At 38.4% G+C, this 17,729-nt stretch overlaps 1 protein-coding gene across 4 annotated transcripts in view; it reads right to left on the reverse strand.

Annotated features, from left to right (window-relative positions):
- Positions 1–1,114: 1,114 nt before the first annotated feature.
- Positions 1,115–17,729, reverse strand: part of LOC132324882 (protein ELYS-like) — a 41,112-nt gene continuing 24,497 nt past the window's right edge. For all 4 annotated transcript variants that reach the window (XM_059841481.1, XM_059841483.1, XM_059841484.1 and 1 more), the window contains 17 exons: positions 16,584–16,730; positions 15,655–15,842; positions 15,335–15,479; positions 15,111–15,242; positions 14,449–14,596; positions 14,213–14,363; positions 13,568–13,675; positions 12,896–13,091; positions 11,814–12,008; positions 10,229–10,658; positions 9,607–9,706; positions 8,585–8,691; positions 7,201–7,361; positions 4,441–6,232; positions 3,544–3,677; positions 3,000–3,106; positions 1,115–2,492 (listed from right to left, as the gene is read on the reverse strand). In XM_059841481.1, the coding sequence (XP_059697464.1) occupies positions 2,306–2,492; positions 3,000–3,106; positions 3,544–3,677; positions 4,441–6,232; positions 7,201–7,361; positions 8,585–8,691; positions 9,607–9,706; positions 10,229–10,658; positions 11,814–12,008; positions 12,896–13,091; positions 13,568–13,675; positions 14,213–14,363; positions 14,449–14,596; positions 15,111–15,242; positions 15,335–15,479; positions 15,655–15,842; positions 16,584–16,730 (4,428 nt within the window). In that variant the 3' untranslated portion in view covers positions 1,115–2,305. The remainder of the gene's footprint in view (positions 2,493–2,999; positions 3,107–3,543; positions 3,678–4,440; positions 6,233–7,200; positions 7,362–8,584; positions 8,692–9,606; positions 9,707–10,228; positions 10,659–11,813; positions 12,009–12,895; positions 13,092–13,567; positions 13,676–14,212; positions 14,364–14,448; positions 14,597–15,110; positions 15,243–15,334; positions 15,480–15,654; positions 15,843–16,583; positions 16,731–17,729) is intronic.

Below are 17,729 nucleotides of genomic sequence, written 5' to 3' on the forward strand. Positions count from 1 at the left end.
TTGTCTTTCACACATGTAGCAAGCCTACACAGAAAGCACCCACCTAAAAGTCTATTTTCTCCACTCCATTATAAACCCATCCTTGAGCTGGCGCCTTAACACTGTTCCCCAGCTTCTTCCTTTTCTCAGGCTCAAACAGAATCAGTTATGCTTCCATTTCCTTCTATGTCCTTCAAATTTCTCAGTGCCCACTCCTTGTTACACATTATGCTCAGGCTCCTTTTTCAACTGCTCCTTGGGGAAACTGGTCTGCACTGGAGAACTGTGCATCAAATCCAAGTTACAAAAAAAGAGAAAAAAGAGTAAAACATTTCAACACATAATTAAAACTCCTTTGAAGTAAAAAGTTACTAGAAAATTGCAAACCTTTACAAAGTTATTAAATCTATTGCCAGTTGTCTTTTGCTATTGCTTGCTTTCTTCCTAAGCACAGACAAATGAGGATATTTTAGCTGAGGTGTAAATAAAATAGACGCTAAAAACTAATAAAATCTGCTAATGCTATATTTTCATTTTTTCTAAATAATTTTCATACAAAAAATAAACATATATAAGTATAAATTATAGAAATGCATTAAAACCCTATTAAGCAATCTTCACTAGCATTTCATCAATTCGACAATAATCAGGGTATTTTACAAATACTCTTGCACACTACAAAAAAAGGTCAATTTTTCATCTGTATTCTATTCCAATTTTGGACATTTGACCTTTTACCCCATTTTGAGCTATTCACTGCACTTCTGAGAAATGTGAATATAAAAACTGCTAAACTTCACTCACCTTTCCTTTGATCATATTTACAGTCACTCACATACAAAATAAACAGAAAAAATAATTACTAACTTGACTCAAAGGTCTCAATCTACTGCCACTTTCACATTTTAAACTTTTGACTTATTTTTTTTTAAGCTTTCATTCAGTCATGAATACTTCCCCAAGGAGAAAAATATTCAAGTGCATGCAATTGCTTCTCTAGAATGATCTGTTCTGAGATAGAAAAATCACAGCCCCAGAACAATCTTCTTTGACAAGCTTACTCTGTCATTAATAAATTCATTCACTATGTACAAGCTATTAGTTAATAAATAACTTATGTCTTAAATAACTGTAGTAGTTTTTACTAATTGAAAAGTTTAATATCAGGTTCCACCATTCTGTAGTCTTCAAAGTTGCATCCATATATAAATTAACATACAGAAAAATAATCCATTGTCTAAAAGACTGCACATCAAAATAGTACTTCCGTGTCTGCTTTTAAAAGAATAGGTTTGTGACTTTATTTATACAAATTGAAACTTTATAGGGACATATACTCCTTAACCCAAGACTGTTAATGAAATAATTATTCAAAAATACGGTCTGTAACTAAGATTTCTGTACATTTTTGTACCTTTTTCAGACTATTATATAGGCTTTACCATCAGGTTTTCAGTGCTGTGAAATGCATGTTTCAAATACTGCAAAGCATGTTTACAGACAGTAAGCATTTCAATTACAGTAGCAGTCATATTACGAAAATAATTTTGGCTCAAATTTCAAAGTATCTGGGTAGTATCCCTTTAAATCTGATATGCTATTGTAAGCATCACACCATCTGTACAGTTAACTTTTTGCTGACAACAAATTTCAAGAAATAATGAGACATCTGAGGTGTGATCTGGTTTTATGAACTAAAGAGCAGCTTTCCCAAAGTTTAAGACAAATACAAAAGAAAAATATTGCACAGCTTAAAACACAATTGTTTACATTCTGACTTCAATACAGTACAACTTAACCATGAATGTAAGGAATTACCAGTTTGTATTGCAAGTCCAATTATTTGTGCCAGAAGGTCAAACATAATTTTAAAATTAAAACTAGTATGTTTAACATGTTTACTTGTTACAGGAATTCTAAACAAACTTTTTAAAACTTTTGGAATCATTTTTGGGAGTTTGTAACTCCCACAAACCAACATTAAAAGTTCTGAGCAATACAGGTCATTCAACCCAATATTCCCTCAAAAAGCTATCAGACAGTAAGCACATTGTGAAGTATACATTTTTATTTAACATTCCTAAAATAAGCTGTATTTACATATTATATAAATGTATGAAGTCTTAATATAAAATAGAAAACTGCATTGACTGAGGAAATCACACTCCATATGGAGTTACTTACTGAAGACCATTTTTTATGAAATTTTACAATAATTTATATAAATTATCTCTTCCAAATTAGATGATTTTTCTTCTTTTTACTAATTCACACAATTTTGATGACTTTATAAACAGTGGTGTACATTATAAACTTTAAAAAACAGTTACAGCATCTTCCGGCGCACAACTGGCTTTGGAAAATTAGACAGTCTTTTTTTGTTCTTTCTTAGTGTCTTCCCTGCTGCATCTGTAGTTTCTTTCTGTTTGGTTTTTGTTCCATCCACTGGACTTCCAAAAGGAGAGATGAATTTTATTTCGACTGGTGGAGGTGACCAAGAATCTTTTGTGGTTCTGAAAAGGAGGATAGGCATCAAATCAATTTTTCAGTATTAACAGTATTTAATCAAGGAAAAAAATGACATGGAATTCCAAAATCAATTAAAAAAATAAATGCATGAGCTTCTTTGTAGATAGAATTAAGGTAGAAAAGGTACATAAATCAGGTTTGGTTTGCTTTCATTCCTTTTATTCATTGTCTGGCCATCTCCCACCTTGTATGAGTAGCTAAACTGGAAGAATTTGAGTTCATAATTTGGAATAAGACAATGTAAGAGCATTGCAATGTCACCACTACAATTAGTATCCACCTGCCCTTTTCTATTCCTTCCCTCTTCCATTTCCATTAGCAAACCAAACCCTTAAATGGGGAAAGGTGCCTATTGGACCAGCAAGCTGGACAGGCTGATGGAGTCAGAGAAGACCTGCACAGCCAAGTGAGGAAGAAGTAGTTAGGCACTTAACAGCTGAGTCACCATCACATTAAGAAAGGCAAAGAACTGTTCAAAACTTATTTCATACTTGCTTGCTTTCTTCATTTTTGATTTTGGAGTTCTACCTCTCTTCAATTTCTGCTTTCCTCCAGACTCTATGGATTTGGTATCCTCTTCCTCTTTAGCTGGAAGCTCCTATGTTAAGACAACAAAAATGTTACTCATGAACAAGTTCTTAGACTTCTATGGAATAATAATGGTTTTTTTCATTACAAAAATGAAAATGCCAAAGTTATTTCCAAAAGTACCCCTTGTTTGCAAAAACAAACCTTCCACATCAAATTATTTTACCATCCTAAAAGTTAAAATTCTGAAATTAACGAATAATATACCAAGTAAGTTTTAAGAGAGCCACTGTGCTAAAGGCAAAACAGTATTTATCAATTCTTGATCTAGATAGATTCAAAACTGATTTTTGTAGCTAGTTTTCATGAAGAAAAGCAATACAATTTTTAGCTGATTCATTTAAAGCTCTTTTTAGATATGTTTCCAATGAAAAAGGCAAAGCATGATCTCAAATAATGGTACAGATTATAAATCAAGAACATAGGACAACTGGAGTTTTTACTTACTGCTTCTTTCACAATTCGGGAAATGCTAGCTACAGTTTTTCTCCTTGACCTCAAAAGAGGGGGTGAAAAGACAAATTGAGAAGACAAATCCGGGTCTAAATCCTGGAACTGCACAGGATGGTCTGTTTTTCCAGCTAAAACGACAACGCATTGTTAGCATGCCCATACATTATACATGAGGGACAGTAATATTAAATTACAGCTGACAAGTAAGAGCACAATAGCTTCCCAAAATAAAGGTCCAATTAGCTTTATAAATGCTCCATGGAAAGGCATTTTCCCCCCAGTAACTGCTTCTTGGGATTCATTCTTTTACCATAAATAGTGAAACAAAACTAAGCCAATGTAGTGATTTTACCTGCACCTAACATAATATTATACTCCAGAAGAACCAACAGTCCTTACACATTTTAAAAAATGTTATCACGTGCTCTAATTAAAAAACTCCCTTGTACAGTAATTTCACTGACAAAGTATACACTCATGAAAAAGAATCACATAATTAAACAGCTGTACAGTTTGTTGCAAGATGCTGCACATCTGAACTTGAAAACTGAATTTGGAAACACACATTCTTTATTTCTCTGTTGTGAGGGAACGGATGGCAATCACATATTCACAAATAATCTCTGGTTTTCAAAATGTGACAGAAATTAGATTCATTACAAAAATATAGCTTAAATTTAATTTCATGGCTTAGATCAGCTTCATAATCTATTTCTACCAGAACTAAGCAGACAGTCACACAGACTTCAGCCAAAAGATGAACTGCCTCTTGGCAAACTTATTTTGCATGCTTACATTCTTTACAATACTTAAAGCCATCCTCACAGTTTGTTTTCAGTGGTTTAAAGAAGAGGCTATGCCCTCTTTTGCATATAAACATAGTGCACCTACCTTCAAACTTCTTTGTCAGCTTTGTGAGAGGAGGAGAGAAAAGGAAAGCCTCATTTTCCTCAACAGACAGTTTCTGATCGATGGCAGTCCTGCGGGATCTGGTTCTTGTAACACGATCTGTCAGAGCTCTTGATGACTGATCATGTCCTGAGGGGTTTATGTCTTCAAGCAGCAAAGGACTGCCACCAGGTCCTTGGGTGGTCTCCTTGGACACTGATCTCCTCTTCCTGCCCCGACGCCCTGTCCCCACCGTACTCCTGGGTGTGGTTGGCTCCTCTCTTGGCTCTGCAGGAGTTTGTTCATGAGTATCCACTTTTTCTGGGTTCTCTTGTGGCACTCTCCTAGTTTTTCTCTTAGGAGTATCAAGGGCTTCTACTTTCACACCTGAATGTATGTCTTCCTGAGAAGAGGTAGACTCTGGGTCTGCCAAGAGGTTTTGTGCCGCCTTCCTAGCACTTCTTCTAGGCGTGACAGGAAGTTTAAATTCTGTTTGAGGAAGCGATGATTTAGACACATCAAGATCAGAATTTTCTGAAACTTCTGATGAACTAATCTTTCTTCTTCTGCCTCTTTTACTTGGCACAGGTAAAAGGAGTTGGTCACTAAGCTGCACCTGTTGATCCTTGACAGTATCTTCAGTAAACTGTAAACTAAAGCTTTTCAATTTTCTTGCACTTCTACTGGGACTGACTGCCGTTTTTACTTGATGATCAGTATCAGTCTTGCCAGTTTCTGGATTTCCACCTAAACTTTTTCCTCCCTTAGTCCTTCTGGAAGCGAAAGAAGTAGTAATGCTGCCTTCAGCAAGAGGTGTTTCCTCATTAGCCTCTTCTTGGAGTTCAGATGCAGCTTCCTTTGCTCTCCTTAATCCTCTTCTGGGAGTAACAGGCTGTGTACTGTCAGACAAGGTTTGTCCATCAGAATGGCTGCTCTCTGTTTTTTCTAAATTAGACAGTTTAGGTTTCCTACCTCTCCTAGGAGTAACAGGTGTCACAGGTATTTGCTCCTCTTGAGCATTTTCCTCTGTTTGGAGCCTGGGAGTCTCAGGTGCTTCTTTTGTTCGCCTGGTACTTCTCCGAGGAGACAGTCCAAGCAGAGCAGGGCTGTCTGTCTTCAGCAGCTGCTGAGTGCCTGCTGACAGAACACCCAGACTTCTACCCAGCTGTCCCCTTGTGCGTGTTCTTGGAGCAGTGCCATAATGATGTCTCCTGGTTTCCTCTCCCACTGCTTCTAGCACAGGTGTTAAGGGAGCTTTTGCCTTCTGGAATCTAGTTACCTTTTTACCTATGGTTTCATGAATTGATTGTTCTACAACTTCAGATGTAAATTCTTTACTTCTCGTGTCCTTGATTACATCCAGTAAGTTCTCAGCAATGGCAACCTTAATAGGTTCAGGCACATATGGGAGTGACTCTGCAATATTTTGAGATTCCTGATCACCAGTTACAGTGGACACTGAGTTTGTAACATGTTCCTGGCTTTCAGTATTTCCTAAATTGGTCACAGGCTTTTCTTCTGTTGTTGTGTCATCTGGTTTAGAAGCATCTACTGATGTAGGGTCTCCCGTCTCTGCTTCCCCTTCTTCTCCTTCCAAAACTAAGGTAAAATTATTCTGAGATAGAAAAAGGTCTCCATCTCCCTCAGCTGCATCACATTCACTATCTTTATTATCAGGCAAATCACATGCAAATTGTTGCTCTATATTTTCATAGCTATAATGAAGAACGTTTGATGGATCTAGCTCACTATATGGTGATGTTTCAGGTGCTGGTTCTGAGGTATCTTCTATAACCTAAGGTTAAAAAATGTCTGTTAATACTTTATTCAATACCAAACAGACTAACTTCACACTGAGCTAGATGAAACTGAGGACAGTTCCCTTAAGACCACCCCTGAAAGTAAAACACTGTGCTTTTGTACTCCAGCTGAGAGTTTATGTATTTAAGGCACAATTCAGAACTGACCCTTTGCCACTGCCCATGACCAGGAGCAGTTTTCCAATACAAGGTGTATGTAACCAGGGGTGACCATCACATTGCAGTGCCCTCTGCACTGCTCCACAGCCAGAGTGACCCCCTGCCTCTGACAGGGTAAAATACAATTGGGTCCCCAGTGCTTAAAGCTTCAGTCATGATAGTTCTGACAGCAGCACTTACACTGGCCAGGTATCATATCCAACAACTCAACACTGCACTTTGAGGAGTCATTTGGATTGCATGAGATAACACATAGTTTCTAAATACCCCCACCTCTTGAAGAAATATCTTGACACCAAAATACGCTCATTACTGGGAATTCTGTGTGTTAAGAAGGAACAAACGACCTAAGCACCTAAATAATTCTCAGAGTGGTTCCCACATATTTTTGTCCTTTGGTAACTGATTACCAGTACAAAGAAGCTGCACTCCTGTAACTTTCTTACTGTCTTTAACATTAAAACTATTTTTTAAGTAAAATAAAGTTTGAATTCAAGTAAATCAAATTAATGCCTAGCTGGTTTCAAAAATAGTTTAGGCTTTTATTTTGGTTTTGTTTGCTCTCAAAGGCCTAAGTCTTGACACGTCCCATTCATGTTATAGGAACAGAGAATACAGAAGATAAAAACATATCTGCCCATACAACACTGAGGTTTTCAACTTGAGTTAAGCAGCTCAAGAAACAGACACATTTTTGAGTGTCTCCAAATTGTCAGTAGAACAGGTCTGTCCTCAATTTGCAAACTGTTCTATTGTGTAGAAAATGGGAAAATCGTTTACTTACATTAATTTCCTCAGTTTTTGGAGGATTGTTAGAAACAGGGACTTCTTCAGCTTCAGTTGCTTCAGGGTTACATTCTTCAGGTAAATCCACACACTTGCCCTCAAGGCGATTTTGAGACGGAGCACTGACCATGTCCTCACTGTCAAGGATACTTATCACAGCTAGAAGAGATTTATGTAATTTTACCTTAACCTTTATATAAATGATGTAAGTTCAAGCAAAAAGAAGTAGCAAAGCTAGCAAGAGCAAGCAATAGGGTTCTCCATCCTGCCACATATATTGGGCTTTCTCCAAAAGCTAAAACTATTGTGCTGGTTTTGGCTGGGATAGTAATTTTCTTTATAGTAGCTGGTACTGCTCTAATTCTGAATTTGTGCTGAAGGCAGCGTTGATAACAGGGATGTTTTAGTTACTGCTGAGTAGCACCTATACAGAGCCAAGGCCTTTCCTGCTTCACACACCATGCCAGCAGTGAGTGGGCTGGGGGTGCATGAGGAGATAGGAGGGGACACAGCCAGGACAGCTGACCACAACTGACATCCCATAAAATGGAATCCCATAATATGGCATCATGTTCAGCCTAAAAGGCAGGTGAAAGAAGGAAGAAGCAGGAGACACTAGAAGTTATGGTCTTTGTCTTCCTTCCTATGACCCATTTTCCTGCTTTTCCTGGAGATGGCTGAATACCTGCCCGACAATTGGAAGTGGTGAATGAATTCCTTGTTTTGCCTGACTTGGCATGTAAGACTTTTTCTTTCCCTTTTAAGGTGTCTTTATCTCAACCCGTGAGTTTTCTCACCTTCAGCTCTCTGATTTTCTCCCCCATTCGCCCCGGGGAAATGAGTGAGTGGCTGTGCGGGGCTTAGTTGTCAACTGGGTCTAAACTGACAACTACAGATGGGGTAAAGGATGCAGCCCCACAGCAAGGAAGAAGGAGGAGAAAATCAGTTGTCAAGCCCACGGAGGGGAAAAAAAGAGGAAAATGTGGCTGGAAAGGCACACTGGTAGACAGCTGCTTCAATCTGAATACTGAGGATGCATCATCTTTTAAAATAGTAAATCAAGCAGCACATCCCATGGCACACAAATTGGTAGTGGTGTACAACATTAAAATAAATACTGATTTCTCCTTATAATTAATACTCTAAGTCCTACCAGCATCTCAATACTTTGATCAAGAATGACAAGATTCACTATGCACTTTCTCCAAGGACTTTCTTTAAGGAGGGTGTTCTCTCTACAGTTTAATGAAAGTAAGCAGTAACTACTATTATTTCAATCTGCTACTACTATTTCAATCTGAGACACCTACAGTGGTATAGCAAACTACACATTTCACATGAGGAGTTCTGCTACCCTACCACATAGAACATTTCCAACATACATTCACTGTCTGCCTCCGGGGATTCAGCGACCTGTGGGTTTGTTGCAACCAGTATGGCTTTTTCTTCTGATGAAGAGGTCATTTCAGACTCCTGGTAAGTTGTTGCACTTCATGAAAAGAGAGAAATTCATCATAAAGCTTGAAAACACACCTTTAAGAGCTTTACAAGTTACTTTCTCACTGTAAAATCTTCAAGTTTCACAGCACAAAAAATACAAGAAAAATTAGGAATTCCTCTATCAACATAATTCAATTTGTGACTCAATTTGTAATTCACTTTGTAACTCATTTTATGCAATGAATCAAGTACTTAACATTCCTTCCAGCTATCCAACACTAAATAATATAGGAGAGGTGTATTACAGAATAAGCCATTATTTGTCTTCCGTAGAAAGAAGACAACTACAATAAGAGGTTCAGAACCAACTGAACATAAGTCTGTACAGATGAAAGTCAGCACTTGAAATTAAAGGTTCTCTCATTGCTGACATTCTGTCTTTATCACTCAGCAGTTGCAGCTTTTAAAGTACCTGGTGATAAAACAGCTTCCCTTTCAATAAACAAATAGATGCTAGTCGAGCACACACAGAAAACAAAAATTAAGTGTAAAAAATACTGTCAGAAAGCATTCAAACTCAAAAATAAACCCACTGAAGTTACAGGAATCACAGGATTCATTTTTAACTACACAATTCTCAGAAAAAAAATCCCAGGGCTTATGTTCACAGTATCTGCTTAGTAACTCTCCCAAGGTCTGTATGGGACTGTTGAATGAAGTCTTTATCATCATACTTTGTGGTCTGCAATGATTTGACAAAAAAGGCTCAAATTGACAGCTAGTCAATATGCATTACATTCATGCCAGATTACTTTTGGTCACAGACAGAACGGAATAGACAGGCCCTTACATATAAGAACACAGGAAAGAACTAATCCCAAGTCAAAATCAGTTTTCAAACACAGAAAAGCCAGCAGCTATAATGTTATGTGAACCCCAAGATGTATCTACTTCATAAGCTCACCCTTGACTTCCAGCCCCAGAAGTTGCAGCCACAGCAGCTTTAAACACTGTCTTATACTCAGGAAGGGAATGATATTCAGCATTTGATTCTTCCACAAATCCTACAAAATGAAGAGACAGATGACTTCCCTGTTGCACTCAACATCACTTCTTTTAAACTGCTCATATGAGTTTAAAGTGGTCCTTTATGCATGTCACCTAGGATAGGGACTTAACAAAATAATGCTACCAAGACTTCAAGTGCACAGATGGCACAGATGTGTTCTTCTTTCCAGCAGAACAAGAAGCCTGATGCATAATTTCAGTCAAACAATGTAAAAATCCCTGCAAATTATAGGTACCCCTAAAACATAACCAGAAGCCAAAGTTTTAAACATGTATCCCTTTCAAAACTCCCACACTGTTGCCTTTCAGCTGCAACTACACCAAAAAAACGTCAGCCAAGGAAAGTACACATTCATAAGGTCCAGAATACCAAAAAAAGGACTTAAAACATAGATGTAATTTTAAAAGCCTAGAGCACTTGTGAAAACTCATCAGTAATTGCTGCACTCCTCAGTAAATCAATCTTTTGAAGACATATGAAAAATTCAGAAACTTAGGTTATCACAGGTGAAACATACCTGCTTCTTTTCTTTGTCCTGAAGAATCTGGTTGTTTCATCTGGAAAGGTTTATCTTCAACCATTTCACTTTCTTCCTCCTTCTCCAATTCTTGAACATCAACAGTCTCTTCAGAGGAAGAATTAGCTGGTTTAGCAGATATAAAGATGACATCATCTTCAAAATCACCGGGTGATTTTGCATCATGATACTCCAAAGTAGTCTGGTCTGATCTGACAGAGAAGTTACTATTTTCCTTGCTGACATCCAGCTTCTCCAAATTATCTCCAGGTATGCTTTCTAAAGACTCCTGCAATTCAGCACGATCTTCCCCAGGACTGCTCAGAGTAAACAGAGTTGGTTTAGTTCTACTTTCAGACCAAGCATCCTCTACCAAGCCATGGTGATGCTCAGATGAAGCTCCAAATAGTGCTTTATCATCTTCTGTCTCCTAAAATAAAAGTTCAGATCAACAACATGAGTCTGCTTGTTGTCAAAGCAAAACAAAAAACCCAACAAATACTGATATTTCTAGGTACCACATGTCCCCTTAGTGAGGCAATGCAAAATTAATTCTCATTCTAGCACTATCTTAGATTTAAGGCTGAGTGTAGATTGCTTTAGATTGCTTATTGAATTTCCATGACATTGAAGAATTAAGATTAAATCAGTCTTGCTCACAATGTCATCTCAAGGCTCTTCACTGGGTTTACTAGTGTGTTTTCAGGAAGAAAAGCTTTGCCTAGTAAAACCCTAACTCAAGATTTCTCTATTTTATAGTTGCCCTTTCAACTACTAAAATATGCTGGTATTCAACTGTGCCTGTGGCATGGAACAAGCAAATTAATCTGGCCATAGTGCCACTATTAGTAAGAATTTCATACAGGAGAGAGTACATCTTGTTACAATTGAGTAGCTCCTTGTAACATACACAAGCTACTCACACATGGGATGGCAGCACATGCCCCTCTTGTGCCCCCCATTTGGGCACATTTTGCTGGCAACTGGCTGATGGGCTGAACCACAGAATCCAGCTACACAGCTGCAGGAGCAGAAGGGACCGCAGCTGGTCAGATGGACCCAGTGCATTTGAAAACTACATGGATGCTATCCCTGGTGCAAAGCAAGAAGCAAACCTGAGAACATCAGGCCTGACAGAACACAACACTACAGTTCTCTTCATCAGGAGACTCTTTTTACCATCATTTAAGTAAATCCAGCATTGCAAAATGACAGGTTGAGAGTCAATGCATCTTTATGACTTTTGTTACTTTCACAGATGTTAATTTACAAAACTTAACAAACCCAAACAAGAGGCTGCATCTATATTCCTTACCTTCCTGCAACACTACTATTTGAAAACTGAAAGGTGAACTAACATTCTGAACAACATCTGAGTAAAACCCACCATGGTCCCTGATGTTTGCTATGAATATGTTCCTGCAAGTACATGATGTTACAAAATGTCTAGCATAACACAATCTTTTTTTAAACCACATTCTGCCATTCTGATTCACAAACCAGATTCTCAGTGTAAGGAATATAGATAAGTCTAAATTAAATCACAGCATCATCTGCAAAACTCACTAACTGCAGTCCAGCTTACCCCAACAGTCCACTTTGCATGTGAGCTCTCTTCCCTGAAAGATATTCTAGGTTCCTTTGCTCGTAGAGGAGGAGTAACTGATCGTCCTGGGGATGCAGAGGGAGTTGCTAGGGGTGTAGTGCGAAGACTGGACCTGAGAATAGACTGAGGAGTAAACCCAGGAAAACCAGAAGACGTGGCCAAAACTTTAGCTCTCTAGGAAAAGAAATAAAAACACTTAATTTAGAACCAGTTAAATCTTCAAAACAGAAGACTGTGCTTAAATTACAAAAATATAATTACCCTAAACTGTGAAGTGGGTTTATAGCAGCAGAAAGTTTTGCCTGTGCACCGTTCTTCCAAAAATACCAATATTTTAAAGATAAAAATGCATGCTTTTTATGTTCCCTTTCATTCGTCTTTGTAATGCCAACAAAATAAAAGTTATTTTTCAAAATTACTTCTTCAGGAAACAAGGATATGACTGACATCTTGTTTTCTGCAAGGTTATCTCCTATCCCACTAATTTTTGCAATTCCTACACTGCTCTTATAAAAGGCACACAGCTTCACTCTGCACAGTAGCGTTTTCAATCGCTGCATCTGACAGCCATTCTGCAAAGGAACAGACACAGCTTTCTCATTAATTCATCAGCTGCACATAAGAGGAAGTGACACTGCTGCAGAAATACCTACACGTCTTCATGTAGAAGCATTTGGCTGTTCTTATCTCAGCTTATTTTATAGTATTGAAAGGGTTTCAAAAGAAGAGGATGAAGCTCCTCTTGTGAAGTACCATCCATTTGTGTGGATAGTACTTCACAAGAAGGTGAAAAGATGGAATTGTTCCATACAATAAAAATAAATTTAGTTCACAAAGCTATGGGACAAGCTGTCCACTGCAAACAACTGAGAACTAAAGTTTCCTGCTTAAAGACTGCTCCAAATTACTGCTTCCAAAAGGGCTGTGTATGTAATAACCACATGCATACTGAAAACTTCAATCCAGAAGCACTTCTATTAAATACTTTGGTGATTTCACTTAAAACAAAGCTCACCAGTTTTTCATTTGGTTGGTTGCTACTGAGTTTTTAAAATACAAACCTTGACCACACGAGGAGTTTCCAGTAAATTCAACTCTGATGCTCTTGGCAGATCGTTTTGGGAGCTGGAGCGATGTGTATTTGATCTCAGAGGGCTGGATGCCACAAAAGAAGTAGAAGCTCTGCATGGGTACTGCTGGGTCTCATCCTGTGCCACAGAGCGGGAAGGAACAGGACGAACCACCAAATCCAGCAACCTGTTAAAATACTCATTTTAAACTAGGAACATCAATAAATAAATGAAAAAAAGCATGCTGTGATTATCTCAGATGATGCAGAACAAAAACACTGGACAAACAAGAAATACAACTTCACTGCAGGGTGTGATCAATCAGTCCCACAAACAAGTGACAGGCACTTTGGGGCATTTTTAAATTATTTCTTTACATTTCATACCTCATTTCCTAAATCCCTGCCTCTGACATAAGAATACCCAATTACATATTGCACAAGTGACCTAATTCTCAGCAGCGGAGAAAACTCTTCTACATTTCAATGCAGGGACCATTTCAAATTGTGTACCTAATTTTGTCCCTAAGATGACTTTTTCTTTGAGATACAACACTAAATCAAACAGAACCCTTGGTAAACCAAAAAAGCATACACACATGCACATGTATATACATGACAAACAATACAATTCTGAAATATAAAATCTGCAGATCTACTATACCTTGAACACTTTTGAGAAAGTTTTGTAATAGGTGTCCCAAGAAATGCATCAGGCAACTCTGCACCAGGGAGAGGATGTGTACTGACTGCTGGCTCTGTAGTTCTAGGACTAGAAGGAAAATGAAAACATAATAGATTTTTATTCCCTCAAAGTCCAGCCATATCAGAATTAAAGTTTATCTACCTACATCCCATGTAGGACAACCACCTGACAATTATAATCTTCTTCTCCACTCTTACTAATTCTGTTTATTTTTAAATAACCAAGCAGGAAGTGGTAAAAGATAACTATGTGATCACACAAATGAGTCTATAAAAGTTGGTACACCAACAGCTTCATGGTAGGGACAGTTTGAGTTTCAGCTTCCTAAACACTGTAAACACATTCACCATAATGTAAATACGTGCATTTGTAGAGAGATTATCATAGCAGAAAAACTCCTCAAACACCACACGTGAGGAATTAATTGTTAGCTGTTATATATGTGCAGAAATGCAAAACAAAGCTTTATTCATGTCCACCTTCTCACCAAAAAACTAACACAATTCAAACTGAAATCTTTTCTCTCCCCCTACAACGCACTCTCTCTTCACCTCCCTCTCCAAACATGCAGCTTAAGAGTAACTTTTATAAAAGGCTGCTTACCTATGATATTGTGAGATATTTGTTTTCTCCTCATTTCCTAACCATACTTCCCCAATTTTGGACAACACTTTACTGATGAAAGTTGCTCTTGTATGCACATTTCCTGCATTAGCCTGCCTTGTTGCTGTTGATAATGGCTTTGGCCTTGGGACTGTAAAGCAAGAGGGAAAAGTATCAGCCTTGTGTAATCAAAGGGATGGCCAGCTGCACATCCCAGTTCCCACCTCTAAAATTACCTTCTCTAAAGACCGACGAAGGCAAACGGTACGGCTTGGCTCTCTCTACTGCCAGCTTCCTTTGAACTGTGGGAAGGATCTTGCCATACTGGTCTAAGAGAGAATTTCTGGCTACTGCTCTCTCTCTCAAGCGAGGATCACGATCATTCTGACAAAGGAAATGTGTAAAGCAAGAAGTTAACAATTCACCAGAAATTCATCACTGCTCTTTCTAACTAAAGCCTAAATTTGCTCTACAGACAAAGGAGAACAAATCCAGTGAACAGAACCACAGCAAGTTCTAGGTTCCAGCCAGCAGCACACACGAATTTCACCCAGTAGTTTTGGATAAGTGCAAGGAAGACTAGTAAAAAAACCCAAAAATGTAAAAACCCCAAACAACCCCAAAACTCACAACTAAAACCCGTACCTGTGGAGCATCAAGACTGCTCTCAGTTAAAAGCCAGATACAAGACGTGACATACAACATACTCTTCATTCCACAGAAACAAGTCACACAAACAACTTCCATAACCTAAACCATACATAACAGAGGGATCTGAAGAACTAAATGAAAAAAGATATATTTACTCCTCAGATGCAAACAAACTCTTTTAACTGGAGTCAGTCATGGTCGGTAAGTTTTGATTCATAATTCCACACAGCAGAACTGCTACCCTTACCATCAGATTGGCCTTCATGGACTGATTCAGCTGGAGTGCTGGGATGTAGTTGGCACGCTGCAGATGGTGGACTAAGAGGAATTCATGATTCTGAACACCAGATTTGGTCTGTAAAAACTTCTCCAAACACTCCTGTGAGAAATAACACGTTTCAAACATCATTACGATTCTGCCTCTTCTCTTGCCAAACAGACAAGATTTTTTGGTTTCTTCTCCAAACTCACTTTTTCTGTGTCTGTGAAAGGCAGCTTCAGCAAATCCTCCATCAGCCCCATCTCCTGACAGATTTCATACATGTGCTTGAGCAGCTCTTCTATGTTTAACTTTGTGGTGTGCTGCTGCAACAGACCCCAAGCCTCCACCATGCACCTGCAGTTAAGGTTTTGCACACAGAAAGGAATGGGAACACTGAGGCCCAAAAGATGCCCCACAGTGATGGTATCCATTCAAAGCTCAAAGGAAATGGAGGGGAGCCCCATTTCCATGTCACCAGTTCCCCACATCTCCCGATATGTGAATGCCAAAACAGCGGAGGTTTCCTTACCTGTTGGACAACAACACGGTGAGGAACAGCCGCACTTCACTGCTGCTGGACATCGACGGCTTCATCATCTGCATGTACCTCAGGGCTCGCCTGTGCTCTCCCTGGCACATGAGGGACTGGATTATCCTCATGTGTTGCCATGACACAGTCTTGAGTGTAGCTGGATGGAAGAGCAGGGCCAGGGAATTCTGGACAAGTTGAGAACAGCTTCGTTATCATAGATACACACACCCATGCAAGAGTCAAAACTTTCTGCAGCAAGGCTGGGCCTGGGTTACACCAACTTACATGTCTAAATAACAAAATACTTCATCCAGGACACATCAGTAAAAATTCTTCAGTATTTGCAGGGGAAAAAAAAAATTAGCCACCCAGAACAAAGTGAATGCTTTAAGAGGAACAATTCAGATTTTTCTAAGTTAACTAAACCCCGTGTACAGACATCCCTTTTTATAAACACATTACTCGACAATTTACGTAATAAAAAAATTGATCATATTAGCACAGTGACAAGAACAACATTCAGCACCAGGAAAAATAGCTATTATGTTGAAAAGTCACTCCTGCAGTCTTTTGTCTCAAATGTGCTTGTTACCATCACAGTTTCCATGCTTCAAGTACCCAAACACTCCTCTAGAAACAGTGCCCAACAAGTCTGCTGAATACCTACCACAGACAGAGATTGCTTTGAAAATTCAAATGTTAAGCATTATTTATGCTGATTATGCCTTAGTTCAATCAATTTCCTCTTATAGTTAAAGCAAAATTTCAAATCATAACTTGTTGCTGAAAATGTCAGACCAGTGTTAAAAAAAAAGCTTCCAATGCTTTAACACCTTATTATCAGTAAGTACCAATTTAAAAAATATTATTATTGATTACAGCTGTGCAGTGCAATGTGTGGTCCAACCCAACTGTTTCATACTTACTTCATAATCATTGTGATCTAGAAGCCAAAACCCTTGAATCAGCTTAACAAGACCCCAAGGGATGGCAAAGGCAGTTGGAAAGGAGTCAATTGAAGTTTCTGTTTTATTTGGAAAGGAATGCATAATATCCAGCAGCAAGTAAATTGTCTGAGAGTATCTAATTAAGGTGAATAAATCGCTAAGACCAAAAACTTCTATCACATTACAGTTAGCAAAACACAGTAATACTATCATCATAGGAAGCAGAACATCCCAAGGTATTGATCTTGCCATTTTAAGCTATTAAAACCCATTATACCAATAGTCAGGTCCTAATGTCAAAACTGTATTCTGAATATAATTCCAGAAAGAAACACTTGTGGATTCCTGTAAGGCAATCAAAAAGGCAGATATTGGGTGTTTATAAATTGCTGTTACAAACCCAGGCTTCTGCTTCTGTCAGTGAAGCTACCAGTTGGACACCCAACACACTGCAACATCCAATGTTTAATCATTAGAGAAAACAAGTTCGACAGCTGTTTTGTTCTCCTCATTTCCTGTCTTCACAAAACCAACACAAATTATGGTGCCCTTACAATGCAGCTTAGCACTGACTGACTGAAACTGTGCTCAAACTGCCTGTAGATCCCTCACTCAAAGTGTCATCATCCCTTTCTGACATCCCATGTTAGGAACATGTCTGAGTTAGGCAGCTTGAGACTACAACCATTTTTAACCCCTTTGCTCTCCAGGCTCCACTCTTGGTTTAGCCAACAAACAAGAAAGGTAATTCTGCATGTTCCAGCAGCCTAAAAATTAGGCTTCAGCCCAATGAATATTCAGTGGGCCTGCACTTTTGACACAAAAAAAACCCCAAAACCAAGCACTCTTAGCAAGGCTGGGAAACCAATTATTTTGGCAATAATCAGCAACTGGAAAACCACTGTTACAAACCCTTTTACTCTGAAACAATACATTTAAGGCACCATACTCATAAGCAGTCATATGCTACATACAGGGGTGTCTTAAAAATTAGTAATTGCATTAAAATTTGAGAAGTACTAAGCGAGGTTTTTATCTTGAATACAACTTAGAGAACATGTTTTCTCATATGAGAAGAGACTTGGCAACAAAACATTTAAAAAAGAAATCAGAAAAATTCCAGTC

The sequence above is a fragment of the Haemorhous mexicanus genome, chromosome 3 (assembly GCF_027477595.1).
Source record: "Haemorhous mexicanus isolate bHaeMex1 chromosome 3, bHaeMex1.pri, whole genome shotgun sequence".
Taxonomy (NCBI): Eukaryota; Metazoa; Chordata; class Aves; order Passeriformes; family Fringillidae; genus Haemorhous; species Haemorhous mexicanus.